Raw genomic sequence first — 13,966 nt, forward strand, 5'->3', positions numbered from 1 at the left:
CAGACACAGATTCTTGTGGTCTAATCACCAGTTGTATTGTCAACAGTTAAATTATGCTGATGTTGTCAAAGCAGAGCTGAATAAAATGTTTAGTGACTGAGTCTGTGAATTTACAAACCCACCAATAAAAAGGTAAAGGGTGTCATACGATAAACTCGTTCACTTAAAAAGCTTGTACAAAATCCTTGACAGAAAAAACGGCATCAAGTGAAATAACTGTGTATGAAATGGAAAAACACAGATATTTTAAACTGAAGCACATCAGAATAAAGCAGAACAAGTTACTTCAAAACAAAGACTATATTTTCACTAAGTTCCCAACACAGAGTATCAAATCTTAGTTTTATATATAATTATCAAAACTAGAACAACATTTTACAAATCACTTTCCTGAGCTTTACATATTTTCATTACAAAACATACATACAATAAAACTAAATATGAATTCATTACAGGTGGGATGACAGTTTTTATACAAGTTTACTGTTTGTACTTATTTCGTGGCAACCAACACTAAAATATCTACAAAATATGTCTTTGGAAAGGGGGAAGAAAATTGTGTGCACCAACTACTTCATACTGTTGCACATCATGCTGCACATTAGCTGTCTGTCACATTACACTGCACCAAAAATTAAAACTTAGTCTTTGTGCCTTTTCTCACCATCATGCACATAATTTAAAAAGTTGTCAACATCTATGCCTTTAAGGAGTCGCTGCGAAAATTCTGTGTGTATCTTCTTCTCCACCTGGAAAAAAAAGGAACATACAGAATCAAGATTTCAAAGTGCTTTCATAAAAAAGGAGACTTACATATAAATGAAACAGCTCACAGAGTAAAAATGAAAGTAAATGGAAATGTGAAACAAATAATTTTAGTCTTCTTCTTTCTTTATTTATTTTTCTTATGCTTTACTTGGCCATAAATAGTTTTTCACCAATGAGTTTAAATTATTCCAGTGGTTGCAACAGATATTTACTCTCCATAAAATTTTAAATGATTAATCTGTATTGCAGTGAACAATATGTATTCATTGTGCTATCCTTGGCTGATAAAAAAGAATGGGTTGACATAAATTATTCATGATACTGAGCTGTCATTCATAGTAGTAACAACTCATCACAAGGCACACTTACAAAAGCCTGAAAGGTATTGTTAGATTATAAGCAATTGAAATGATTATTGTTTTATTCAGTTATACAATCAATTTTAAATGTGTTTCAGGTTTTACATTTAAGAAGAACTTATTACACCAATAAAGGTTTTCTATCAATTTTTTTATTTATTTTTGTAATTAGAACTATTCTCTGTGTTCTAGATTGTCTGAATGTGTCATTCTAAGCAAACAGAAAATATTGAAAATAAATATTTTAATGCAATCTGGATTGAACACTAAATAAGTTTGTTACAGACACAGATATTCACTGAAGACAATATGTTCCCTAATAATAATAGTAATTCTATGTGGTTCAATAGCTTAGTGCAAGTTTTCAATTGGACATCACTTCAGTGACTTGCGTGTCCTTAAGCTACTCCAGTAATCTTACTGGAGAAAGGGGGTCTACTGTTTAATGTGTAATCTGAAAGACATTCAGTTTCTGGTGAATCTTCACAACATTGAGAAATTAACGCTTGATTAAAGACAGATTGAATTATTCCGTGATCTGAGTGGGATTTGATCTCGTGACCTTCCAGTTTTCAGACTACCAGGTCTGACATGGAGGAAGTTACTTTCTTAACTCGCATCTCACTGTCACAACAACAACAACATGCTTGATGTTTTATTGGAATACTGTTGCAGTATCTTTACAAGGCATAGAGTAGTGATAACTGGGATTCTGTACATTTATTTATCTGTGCTTTATGTTACAAACAATATTACATAAAGTGTTGCACAGGAAAAATTTACCAGAAAAATAACAGATTCAAGGCACTTTTGATACTCAAAGGCACAGCAGCTTTCAAAAAATGGGAATTTACACAAAGTGAACACCCTTAAAAGTTTTAATGACTTATCACGCTCTGCTTAGTCACTACATTAAAATTTTGGGAATTGCATAATATGCAGGGGATGATGTTACCTGTTTGAAAAGTACACACCAACAATGTATTGCAAAAGTTGTCACGGAACATGCCCACAGCACAGAACAAAGTCTGCCCCCCCCCCCCTCTCTCTCTCTCTCCAAGATGGACCTGAAGTTGATATCAATAAGGGTCAAAATGTATAACTACTTCTAGTTCTGAACTAGCTAGTGTTTGGAGAGGCATCCGACGGAAAGGAACTCTTTGGTGGTTAGACGATAACAGAGGATATGCTGTTGCTTGTTTTGAAGTAAGATAAGGACTACATGTCCAAATAACTTTATTTGTTTTTATTTTTTGACACTGTATGCTTAACACAAGACATCCAAATGACAGGTGCCCCACTCCTGAAGCAACTTGCTGAGGATTATGTTCCTAACAGTGGTTGTATGCTAAAGTAATTATAATGATTATTTTCACAACTGCCATCTCTAGTCCTTAAGAATGGACAATATTAGAAGCAAAATCCCCATATCACTATAGCTGAAGGCTGAGATATATCTTTAAAAAAAAGTAACAGCCAGTTTACTCCCCTATGATTTGTCAGTCTGAGACAGTGTTCCTTCTCTACTGATTTTGATTTGACACATTATCCCAGTTTTTTGTATCTCTCTTCTCTTTCAATTATCTCAATACTTACTCCACTCACTGTCCTCACTTGTTTACCAGCCGCTCATCACTTCTTCCTCCTCTTTCTTTCTGGTTACTGTTATCATGTTATTTCGTTAGCTTCCATTTCTGCAGCTATTATTCTGTCTTTCCACACGTCTGTTACCTTCCTTCTGTACTTTCAGGATTTTGCCAGGCTGTTCCTCATATCATCCCAACAATGTGATTGTTTTTATTCTTACTTTCTGATTGTGACTAGTGATCTGCTCTCTCCCTGTCCACAATTCTACCCAGTTGTTACAGTCTGGATATGGTAAAGTACAAAAAATTTCTAAATTATATTTCATTGTGGATATTGTGTAACTTTATGTTGTTGCTAAATAATTTGCTCTCATCTTCGCTAACTCTGTCAGCTCCATTCATAGGTCTACATTTTTCTTTCTTTTGTTTCTGAAGAAGAAACCTTTGATCTTTACAACACACACACACACACACACACACACACACACACACACACACACACACACACTCAAGGCAAGAAACCAAAAAGGTTTTTATACAAGCAGATTTAAAGATAATATTGTTTTGATGACATAATGATGAAGCTTGTTCACATATGTTGATCACAAAGTTTTGGCTATCATTTTAAGCAGAATACTTATGGAGGATCTCTTAGTTAGCTGCAGCATACTATTTTCAGTTAATACCATGATGCTGTTTGTACTTTTCTGAAGGAAAATAGTTGACACTAATTATAATCTTGAATCAATATTGTGATGCTTCACAGAACTTTATGTGATTCAAACGGTTTGAATTTAAAAAAGATTCTATTTTTAAAAGCGAAGCCACACATCACAGTTCTGACCATTCACTTTCATTCTCCAGCCAGTTGATCCAACACACGAACTCTGCTGCAGGATGTACAAGACTGCACACTTCACTGGAGACATAGGAGTGTACTTGAAAGTATTGTTGTGTCTACTTGTCATTTCAGGAATCCTGGAGAGTGGATGTAGGATAGCAGGAGTCAGATACCACTGAAAAGGGCCAAAGATTGTACACATTCTTACCAGACAACAGGGAAACATTAAGAATGAAACGGGTAAGTCCTAGTTGGGGAAATGTTAACTTCTTCTATCCAATTAATTTACACAATTAAAAGAGGAACTTGTGAATGTGAGGAACCATGCACTCCTAAAAACACAATCATCTGCAGAACACATCACGCCTCACACAAAACAGATAGACTCTCTTGCCTAGCACACCAAAGTACAAGAAAATTCATAATCTTGAATTTTTATTAGACTGAAAAAATTAGCACTGAAAATTTCACACAAGATATATGCAGAGCACACCTACAAGCACAAAAGTTCCACTCCTGTGTGTCCTGGTATTATGTAAAGTGCGTGTGATGCAGGTAGTGAAAATCCTATGGTTAGAACCTCTCCATTCACTACAGATGTCACACCTACGGAGGCAAGTGGCAAACGCAATGCTACAATGGCGACATCACTGCTTTATCAAAGGGTTTCCTAAGACTGCAACCTCAGTGCAATTTTTGGCATTAATAATAATCTCTGCATCTTGTATGGCAGTGAGTAATATTTGGATAAAATATTATTATATTTATATCTTAAGCACAACAGTTGTTAATTCTTACAATAGTACTAGTTAAATCTAACATTAGAAATTTTCACAGAGAGTAATTTTGGAGTTTATAGGAATTGACACATCAATGCAAGACTTTATTCTAAGTTTGAGATTTTACTTCACTGGTTGTTGGTATGAAAACTAGCTGCATATTGTTTTCCACCTAAATGGAATGTATGGAAGGACAGAAATTGAATTAAAGTCATCTGATCTCTCTTAATATTAATGTCAGTTGGGAAGTGCAGTCACTCCCCCCCCCCCCCCCCCCCCCCCCCACATGATTTATATATCATAGACAGTGTCTATGAATGGTTTATCCATTATAATGATAGTAATAAATAATAGTGCCAACCAGCTGCATAATACAGTGAAAATGTTTTACTGCTCTTCAAGATATAAGCGTTACTCTCCCAAAATTGGCACTAATTCTGTCATGCCCAGTGTATCGTATAATCCATACACTCATTACCTTTCAACGTTGCATCACAAGTTTTACAGTGTGAACCACCATTACTGAGTCACTGAGAACTGCAATATTTCCATTTGTACTAACAATTCAATGTCATTTGCAATATACTCTTCTGTACTGCCTACTAAATGTCCTTGGCCACCTGCTACTTTGTAATGAATCAGTCTCATTGGCCATTTGTACAGAATGACACTAGCAGAGACATTCTCTCTTTGGAAAGGACAGGACACATGACAGTGTTTTCAGCATCTGATACCTTGCATACACCACAGGTAGTTGTTGGAAGCAATTCTATGGCATACTTACTGAAATAATACTTATGCTATAATGGAACCAGTTTCTTAATTTTTTCTTATTGTTTACAAAATATACAATGAATTAAAAAAATATATACATTGCTTCAAATATAAACACACAGACTACAAAATTAGTTGTTTGACTATAAGGTACGGAAGCACATAAATATTTTCAAATAAATTATGGATTATGCTCGTGTGGAATGCTGGTATTCAGTGGCATATAGGCCCAATTATTTTTGAATCATGCAGTTTTATGTAACTTCACTCGCAAAAATCATTTCCCATGCTGCATCTAACCAACCACCATACTTAACTGACCACTGTGTTTAAGAGGTAAAGCATATCTGAAACCATGACGGGACCACAGTTAGCATTTTAAACTTTTGATTGGTAATCTGAGTACAATTCTTTTACTGTGGTTAATTAAAGGAAGAGAGTTTAAGGTTTAACATACAATCTACAATGAAGTCATTACAGACGCAGCACAGCTCAGATAGGCCAAGGATCCAGCTTCTGCTGAAATCAGTTACCTACACCAGGACGGATGGTCAGGAATTTGAACCCTGCATCTCAAGAGTTCAGGGTGCTAAGCTCTACCCCACTTCACACTGTATTGTCAATTGATTTTCCACAAGAAATTATGCACCCAAAATCAGATCATGTACATTTAGAAGCTACATTGGCTAGAACTAGGCCCCACCTGTCTGCACATGAAGCAACATTTAGCAGAGAGGTAAACACTTACTGACACTCCTATGAACCTTCATGCTACTCATGCAACACTTTAATCCATTTCTAGTTTCAGAATTATAGTCTGCTTAATGTGGAAACCAAAAGTCTTGCTGATGAGAAAAAGGAAGTTGTTTGGGGCCAACTTTGTCACTGCTGATGTGGCATGAACACGTGAGAGGTATTACCTAGGTTGGTTGAAAGGGAATTTGAATCCTGTGTATCTTAGTTCAAGTTGCTAACATTTATACCACCTCAATCTGAGAGCAAATGAAACATGGTGCACACATCTTTACACTGAGTAAATGACACAGCATGTACTGGAAAGTCAACATGTTGGCATTTCACATAAAAATTGAGAAATTTCCAAAAAAAGTTAGTGCTCTGGTTCTTTTTGAGCCATAGTTCGATATGCATCATACTCCTGAATTCTTTGCACTGACTTGTGCTGTGCCACTGAAAACAAGCAATTTGATCATTTGGATAAGTCGAACGCTAGAGTCTGGAGTGGAGTCAATGTTATAACTCATACCAAAGACGTTCCATTGGGTACAGGTTGGGACTCTGGGCAGGCCAGTCCATTTCATGAATATTATTGTCCACAAAACCATTGCATCTAGATGCTGCTTTATGACATGGTGCACTGTCAGCTGCTACAATCAATCACCATGCCCAAGATGTTTCTCCACTGCAAGCACAATACAATGCTGTAAAATGTGTTCCTATACTTATGTCTTTAGCGTTTTCTTAAGCACAATAAGGAGACCACATCCTAACTACGAAAAACATCCGCATACCAAGCACCACCTCCTCCATGCTCCATTGTTGGCATTACACATGATGCCAGGTAATATTCTCCACCTATTCGCTAAACCCAAACCCTTCCTTCGGATTGCCACAGGGTGTACAGCGTGATTCAACACTTTAAATCATTTGTGTCAAGCCATCCCCTGTCCAGTAGCATCGATCTTTACAACTTCCAGTGTCTGTTAGTAATGACTAAACGTAAGTGTGGCTTACAAGGAGATGCTCACCCATCGTATCATATTCTTTTTAATTCACTACACATTGCCGGAGTGTTTGTAGCAATTTTGAACTCATTCATGATTCCTTACACTGACTTTAGGGGATTTTTTACAACCACGTTCTGCAATGCTCGTCATTTCCTGTCTGTCACTACATGAGGGTTGCCTGGTCTTGGTTTGGCTGTGATTGTTCCCTCAATTTCCCACCTTACAGTCATATCAACCAACAGTTGACTTGGACAGCTTTAGAAGGGTTGAAATGTCCTGGATGGATTTGTTAGTTGACATCCAATGATTAGTCCATGTTCGAAGTAACTGAGCTCTCCCAAGTGACCCACTCTGCTGCTACGGCTTCTCTACTGAGAACACAATACTTCCTGCCTCTTTTTATACTGACGGGTCTACTTCTGGTGACACCTAGTGATCAATTCCACATTACATAGGGGCATCTGGACACTCTCTCTCTCTCTCCCTGTCTCTCTCTCTCACACACACACAAATGTTCAGAGAAAAAGTATGTGTCTGTAAAGATCTACACACACACACACACACACACACAAACACACACACACACACACACACACAAATGTTCAGAGAAAAAGTATTTGTCTGTAAAGATCTTTGTCTCTCTTCCTGATCACATGTAACAGATGGATTCCTCTTATCCTGGAATATGAGTGACCTTCCCTTCCCTTTTCACTTTCCCCAATGTATTCTACTTTCCTTGCAGAAGAAAGAACTAATAGTTTCAAAAATCAGCAGTAATAAGAATATCCCCTCCTGAAGGTAAGAACTAGCAAGCAATTCCACATCAATATTACAGGTTTCTCATAAATACATATAGTTAAAGAGAGAGAGAGAGAGAGAGAGAGAGAGAGAGAGAGAGAGAGAGAGAGAGAGAGTACCAGAATACCTAAAAGAACATGCAGAGGAGTTTGCACAATCACTAGATACTAACATAGGAACATGGGAAGAGCTTCTTGGAACTATCCAGAAGTCATCAATAAAAATCAGTCAACAACCACAGAAAAGGAAACACAGGTGCTGGACAATAGACTGTGACAGAGCACTTGAATCATGTATTCAAGCCTGGAACATCTGGCACAGTCATCAGACACCGGAGAATTGGCAGAACTTTTTGGAAACACAGAAGAAAACATCCAAAACCATCAGACAAATTAAATGCACGTACCATCACAAACAATTAGAGGAAATTGATAATGATTTTAAAAGAAACAACACAAGGAACTTTTATAGGACATTTAGGGAAGAACTAGCAACCTTCAAGCCACCCACTCTCTGTTTTTGTTTTCGGCACCGTAATGGAACACTTGAGACGAACACAAAGGCCAACTGTGAACCATCAGTAGACAAACTTGACTTCCATGTTGTGACCCCAAACCAGGATTCAACTCCACCTACGCATGAGGAGACACGAAACATTGTATCACATCTTAAAAACAACAAAGCTCCAGTGGAAGACGGTGTAATTGCTGAAATGTTCAAGATTCGCGGTGAACTCTTGATTGACAGACTTAAAAACTATCATTGCAAATAATGGGAAAGGGGACTCATATCAGCAGATTGGAAAACTGCTTTGATTCACCCTCTACACAAAAAGGGCAACAAGAATGATTCCAATAACTATCGAGGCATTTCACTCTTACCAGTCGCTTACGAAGTGCTCTCACGTGCTCTTCTCACCAGATTAGAACAACAGACAGAACACATAATCGGTGAATATCAGGCAGGCGTCCACCTACATTGATTCTGCGCAGAACAGATCTGCAACCTTAAGATGATACTGCAACACCGTCACTCGAATGGCGCAGTAGTCAATTAGTCAGCTTTGTAGATTTCAAGAAAGCATATGACTCGATTCACTGCACCAGTCTGTTCAATACACTTCATGAATATGGTGTAGATAACAAAACTACTTCATTAATTGAGCAGACTTTAACAGACACAATCTCAAAAGTAAAATTCATGGAAGAAATTTCTGAACCTTTTCAAATTATCACAGGAATGAGACAGGGTGGTGGGTTGTCCCCACTCCTCTTTAACCTGATACTGGACAAGATTATCAAGACATGGGAGAAAGAAATACCTGGAATAAATCAGGGAACAAAGGACAAACAAATCAACATAAAATGCCTTGCTCTTGCTGATGACCTAGCAATAATTACACGGACTCCCAAGGAAACCAAACATGCCATCGAGAAACTTCACGAGGTTGCCATCAAAACTGGTCTCCAAATTTCTTGCGAGAAAACACAATTCATGGACTCCAAAAGTTCAAATCTGAAACCACTTGCAACAAAATATGGTGACATCAAACAAGTTAAGTACTTCAAGTACTTGGGCAAAATGATCAGCAACAATGGCAACGAAAAAGTAGCTCACAAAACACGAGCAGAAAAATTACGTAAAGCTTAAACAATGACCTGGAACACATACAATAAGAAATCGCTGTCCATCCAAGCCAAACTTCATCACTATCACACAGCCAACTCCTGCAGAAGTGCTCTACGGAACTGAAACATCATCATTAACCATCAACATCTAGGACACTGACAAAATGGAAAGGCAAATATTCAGGAAAATATTTGGACCCAAGATTCAAGATGGTATCTGGATGCACAAAAGCTCTGAAGAACTGTACTCAAGGACTGAAGATTTCAAGTCACTTACCACGAAAAAGACGATTGAAATTATACGGACATTTAGCAAGACTGGACACCTCTAGAATGACCCAGAAAATCTTCCTTATCATCAAAGGAACTTGCCAAACCAGGGCGTGCTGGCTAACAGAAACCCAAAATGACCTCACAGAACTCAGTATTGACTCACCAAAAAACCACACAGGCTGCATACAGACAGAAAATCAACTCTCATAAGTTCACAACCAAAAATCGGTCGGAAAAGAATCTGAAATTGAAAAATGCATGGACACAAGAAAGATGACAGGCCCATAGTGAAAGGATGAGGAAGATTTGGGAAGAGAAGAAGAACAAGAAAGCTAAGAAGACCAGTGCTAACTAATAGTTCGGTGTGCTCCTTAGAGGGCGAAATGAATAAATAAATAATAAAAGAAAAGAAACCTGAAGATGATTATTCTGAAAATAATTTTTCCTCAGCTTACAAATCTTTCATGTAACAATATAAGAGAAGATTGATTGCTAATTAGCATAAAGATGACATAGTAAGTTGCAGACAGGCACAATTAAAAGATACTTACACATAAGCTTCCGTTCACAGCCTCCATCAGAAAAAGAAAAACACACCATTCATTCACACAAGCAAGCACACCTTGCACACACAGGATCGTCAACTCCAGCAGCTTGGACCAGAATGCAGCTGTCACATCAGTGTCTTTCAACTGTGCCTGTCTGCAGCTTAACATGTCATCTTTATGGTGAGCAGCAATCAATCATTTTCTACAATGTTGATATTCCAACCTGGAGTTACCACTGTTTGATCTTTCATTTATATTAATCAGTTTTTTTTTTTTTTTTGGTGTAGCTAACATCAACTATGTAATTGTACAAAATTCAGTTGACACCTTGTACCCAGAATGTTGATCAAAAATGGTTCAAATGGCTCTGAGCACTATGGGACTCAACTTCTTAGGTCATAAGTCCCCTAGAACTTAGAACTACTTAAACCTAACTAACCTAAGGACATCACACACATCCATGCCCGAGGCACGATTCGAACCTGCGACCATAACGGTCGCTCGGCTCCAGACTGTAGCACCTAGAACCACAAGGCCACTCCGGCTGGCAATGAGAACAGGCAATGGGATAATTGTCATGTCAACACATCCCATATAATGGAGGCAATTACATATATCAGATCATTCATTTTGCGTAGGGGTGCAAGTAGTTGAAGATACAGCGGGTGATATTGTTCCATCTTGGAGTTAGCAGAGAATGCGAAGAAAACTAAGCTTCACCACAAGATTTACACTAGGCTTACAGTATGCTGAACTGTTCCATAAATCAGCACACATCTATTTTTCTGATGTGAGGGGAAGATATGAACAATAAAAATGAGCGATAACATTGGTTCAGACAAGGGTGATTCTGTGGCAATGTAGGCTGCAACTTCCTTTACCTTAGAGAAGGAAAACAGAGAGAGAGAGAGAGAGAGAGAGAGAACTTCAGGATTCTACTCAATGCCTCCGAGATGTATTCAACATTAGAGTTGTTAACTGCATAGCTCACTGGGTATTCGAACAGTAGAAAATGGAAAATTTAATTCAGAAATCTATTAAAACAGTAGAGACGAAAAAGCTAGGCAGCACTTAAGTCTTTCAGGAGGCACAATTCCTAGTATTGCTGACACATGCTCAAAATGGAACACAGCACTCGTAGCTTACAGCACAACAGGTTTCTTCTTCAGAAAGAAAAGAGAAACTGATGAGGAGAAATTGGAAAGGGGAGAACTAAAACTCTTGCATCCACCTGAAGATAAGTAATGGCTAGATTTTTTTTTATCTCTTCAACTCAGTAATTTCATGGTTAGGTGAACTGGATCAAGATAATTGTATTGTTTAAGATTTTTCCAATGTAGTAACTGCTTTATTGGCATCTCGTAGGATAATGTCATGGAAGCTGCACAATATTTCGATGAGACAGTTGCTCGTCATATTCAGGTGTTTACTGATGTGTTGCTGCAATGGCTTGCCAATATACATATTGGCTCACTAGAAAACTGCAGGAACCAAGGGTTGAGGCTATAACGTCATCGTAGACAAATCATAGAGCACAGTGACATCCAGTGCCCTCTGCCCGACAAACGGGCCACAGGCTTCTCAGTCATGACACGAGAAAAGCCCAGGTGTAAATAGCGACCCACCCAGTGTGCATGTGGGCACCCAGTTTAAGTGTGTGGACTTTGATTCTCTGTCTGTGTTGAGTCGGATTGATTTGTCTGCGGCAGACAATGCCTTAGTACCACCAGTGCTCTTCTACTGTATGTTGGTGGTGTGTCCTTTAAGATTGGCAGACTGTTAAAATAAAACCTTCAAATAAAATGTGTCTTCCGCACTCCAGCGAGAGTGCAAACTATGCTGGTTTCTGTTAAAGACAACCTAGGTCTAGGAAGATCCAGGATATATAAAATCCCCGCCAGTGTGGGAAATCATACATCGGTCAGACGTGTCACACTGTTAAGGATAGATGCGCTGAACACAGACGTCACACCAGGCTGGGTCAACCAGAAGAGTCTGCTGTGGCTGAACACTGCCTTGACAAGGGACACAGCATGAATTATGGAGAGACAAAGATCCTTTCATCTGCTTCCACATACTGGGACTCCATCATTAAAGAAGCAGTCGAAATTCATAAAAGAAACAACCTGATCAATAGAGACACAGGATTTCAACTCAGCAAGGTATGGGAACCAGCACTGTGGTACTAAGGCACCATCCGTTGCAGATGAACGAATCCGAGTCAACACAGGCGGAGAATCAAAGTCCGCACATTTAAACTGGGCACTAACACACCGCCCGCACACATGCTGGACCCCTATTTGTGGCTGCACTTTACCCGCGGCACAAATGAGAAGCCCATGGCCCATTTGTCCGGAAGAGGGCACTGGATGTTGCCATGCTCTATGATTTGTTTACGAAGACATAATAGCCTGGACCCTTGGTGCCTGTGCTTTCCTAGCAAGTCAGGAGACATTGTTTGAGCCATTGCAGCACCACGTCCGTAAGCACCTGAAGATGACGAGCAGCTGTCTTGTCGAAACATTGTGCAACTTCCACAACATTATTGTAGGTGACAACCGTGAACCAGTGAAGCAAGATACTTGTGAATAGAAGGAGCTTCAAAACGATAGAGTCATATCCTAATAAATACCCCCAATAGACAAAAATCTCATGGTTCTTTTGACAAAATGTAAATATTTGTAAAAAATTTGTTTTTCATATATGTATTAAATGTAGTGGTGTGAACATAGTACTTGTTGGCAAAACCATATACAAAGTCATAGAGATATTTGGAAGAGGAAGGAAGATTAAACATCACACTGACAACAAGAGACAGGTCACAAGCTTGGATAAGACACAAATGGGGAAGACTGTGTCCATTTCAAAGGAACCAATTTGGCATGTACCTTAATAAATTTAAGGAAACCATGCAAGACTTAAATTTGGAGGGCTGGATGGGGATTTTTAACCCCTCTGCTGAATGGAAATCCCATGTCTTAGCTTCTCGGCGATATGTGTTATTCGAGACAAGGCTATTTATCTATCAAAAGTAAATGTTAATGGGCAATGCAAATTTTATATTCTTACTTTTGTTAGGAATCTGCACAATATTTTATTTATTTATTTTTGCAAGACTCAATGACGTGCAAAAATGTGTAACTAACCACAAAATTCATCTAGAAAAACAACAGTATACTCAATAAGTTTTGTTCGATAATTATCTAGAAGGAGATGCAAAATGTAGTCAAGTAACAAACAACAAACTGCAGAACTACATTTTCAATGAGAACATCAGACTCTAAAAGGATGCAGTTGAGCAAACTTGATGATCAGAATTCAACAGAGTGCTGCATTGGGCAGAGTACTCAATACAGGTGGTTTATAAAGTTCCTTACCATTCCTGTCTTAAAGTTAAAATTTTTGAATCTTTTTGCAGGTAATATAAAAGAATGTACATAATAGAAGAAAGTACAGCTGTTGTCACTGACTAACTGTGTCCAGAGCTCCTTAATGCCACTTTCCCTGAGAGATGGATTGGTCCCGCACTGCCAAGACTTTGTCTCTCTGCTCAACTCATTTGACCTTAGTGGAGTTTTCCATCTGTAGATAATCAAATCTTCAATAATTGAAAAACCACAGTTTTGCAGGTGTGGAATAAATAACGCTTCCTGTGTTAGTTATGTGTATTTCGAGCTACGTAGACTGATCGGACATTTGCTTAAATCTGCAGGGTCATGATTCTGAAGTGATCTAAATTTGTATCAAGAAATATTTCAATGTATGTTCATGTAGTCCATTATATAGTGTTCAATTAGAAAATGATAAGTGACTTTATAAACACTCTGTGAAATAAACAAGCATTTAGTTGTATCGCAAACAAGAGCA

At 38.2% G+C, this 13,966-nt stretch overlaps 1 protein-coding gene across 1 annotated transcript in view; it reads right to left on the minus strand.

Moving 5' to 3' along the window:
- Positions 1–322: 322 nt before the first annotated feature.
- LOC126132606 (ankyrin repeat domain-containing protein 12-like) overlaps positions 323–13,966 on the minus strand; it is a 131,407-nt gene continuing 117,763 nt past the window's right edge. The window contains exon 4 of the mRNA XM_049915181.1: positions 323–749. Within this exon, the coding sequence (XP_049771138.1) occupies positions 642–749 (108 nt within the window). The 3' untranslated portion in view covers positions 323–641. The remainder of the gene's footprint in view (positions 750–13,966) is intronic.

This window comes from Schistocerca cancellata, chromosome 1, assembly GCF_023864275.1.
Source record: "Schistocerca cancellata isolate TAMUIC-IGC-003103 chromosome 1, iqSchCanc2.1, whole genome shotgun sequence".
NCBI classification, from domain to species: domain Eukaryota; kingdom Metazoa; phylum Arthropoda; class Insecta; order Orthoptera; family Acrididae; genus Schistocerca; species Schistocerca cancellata.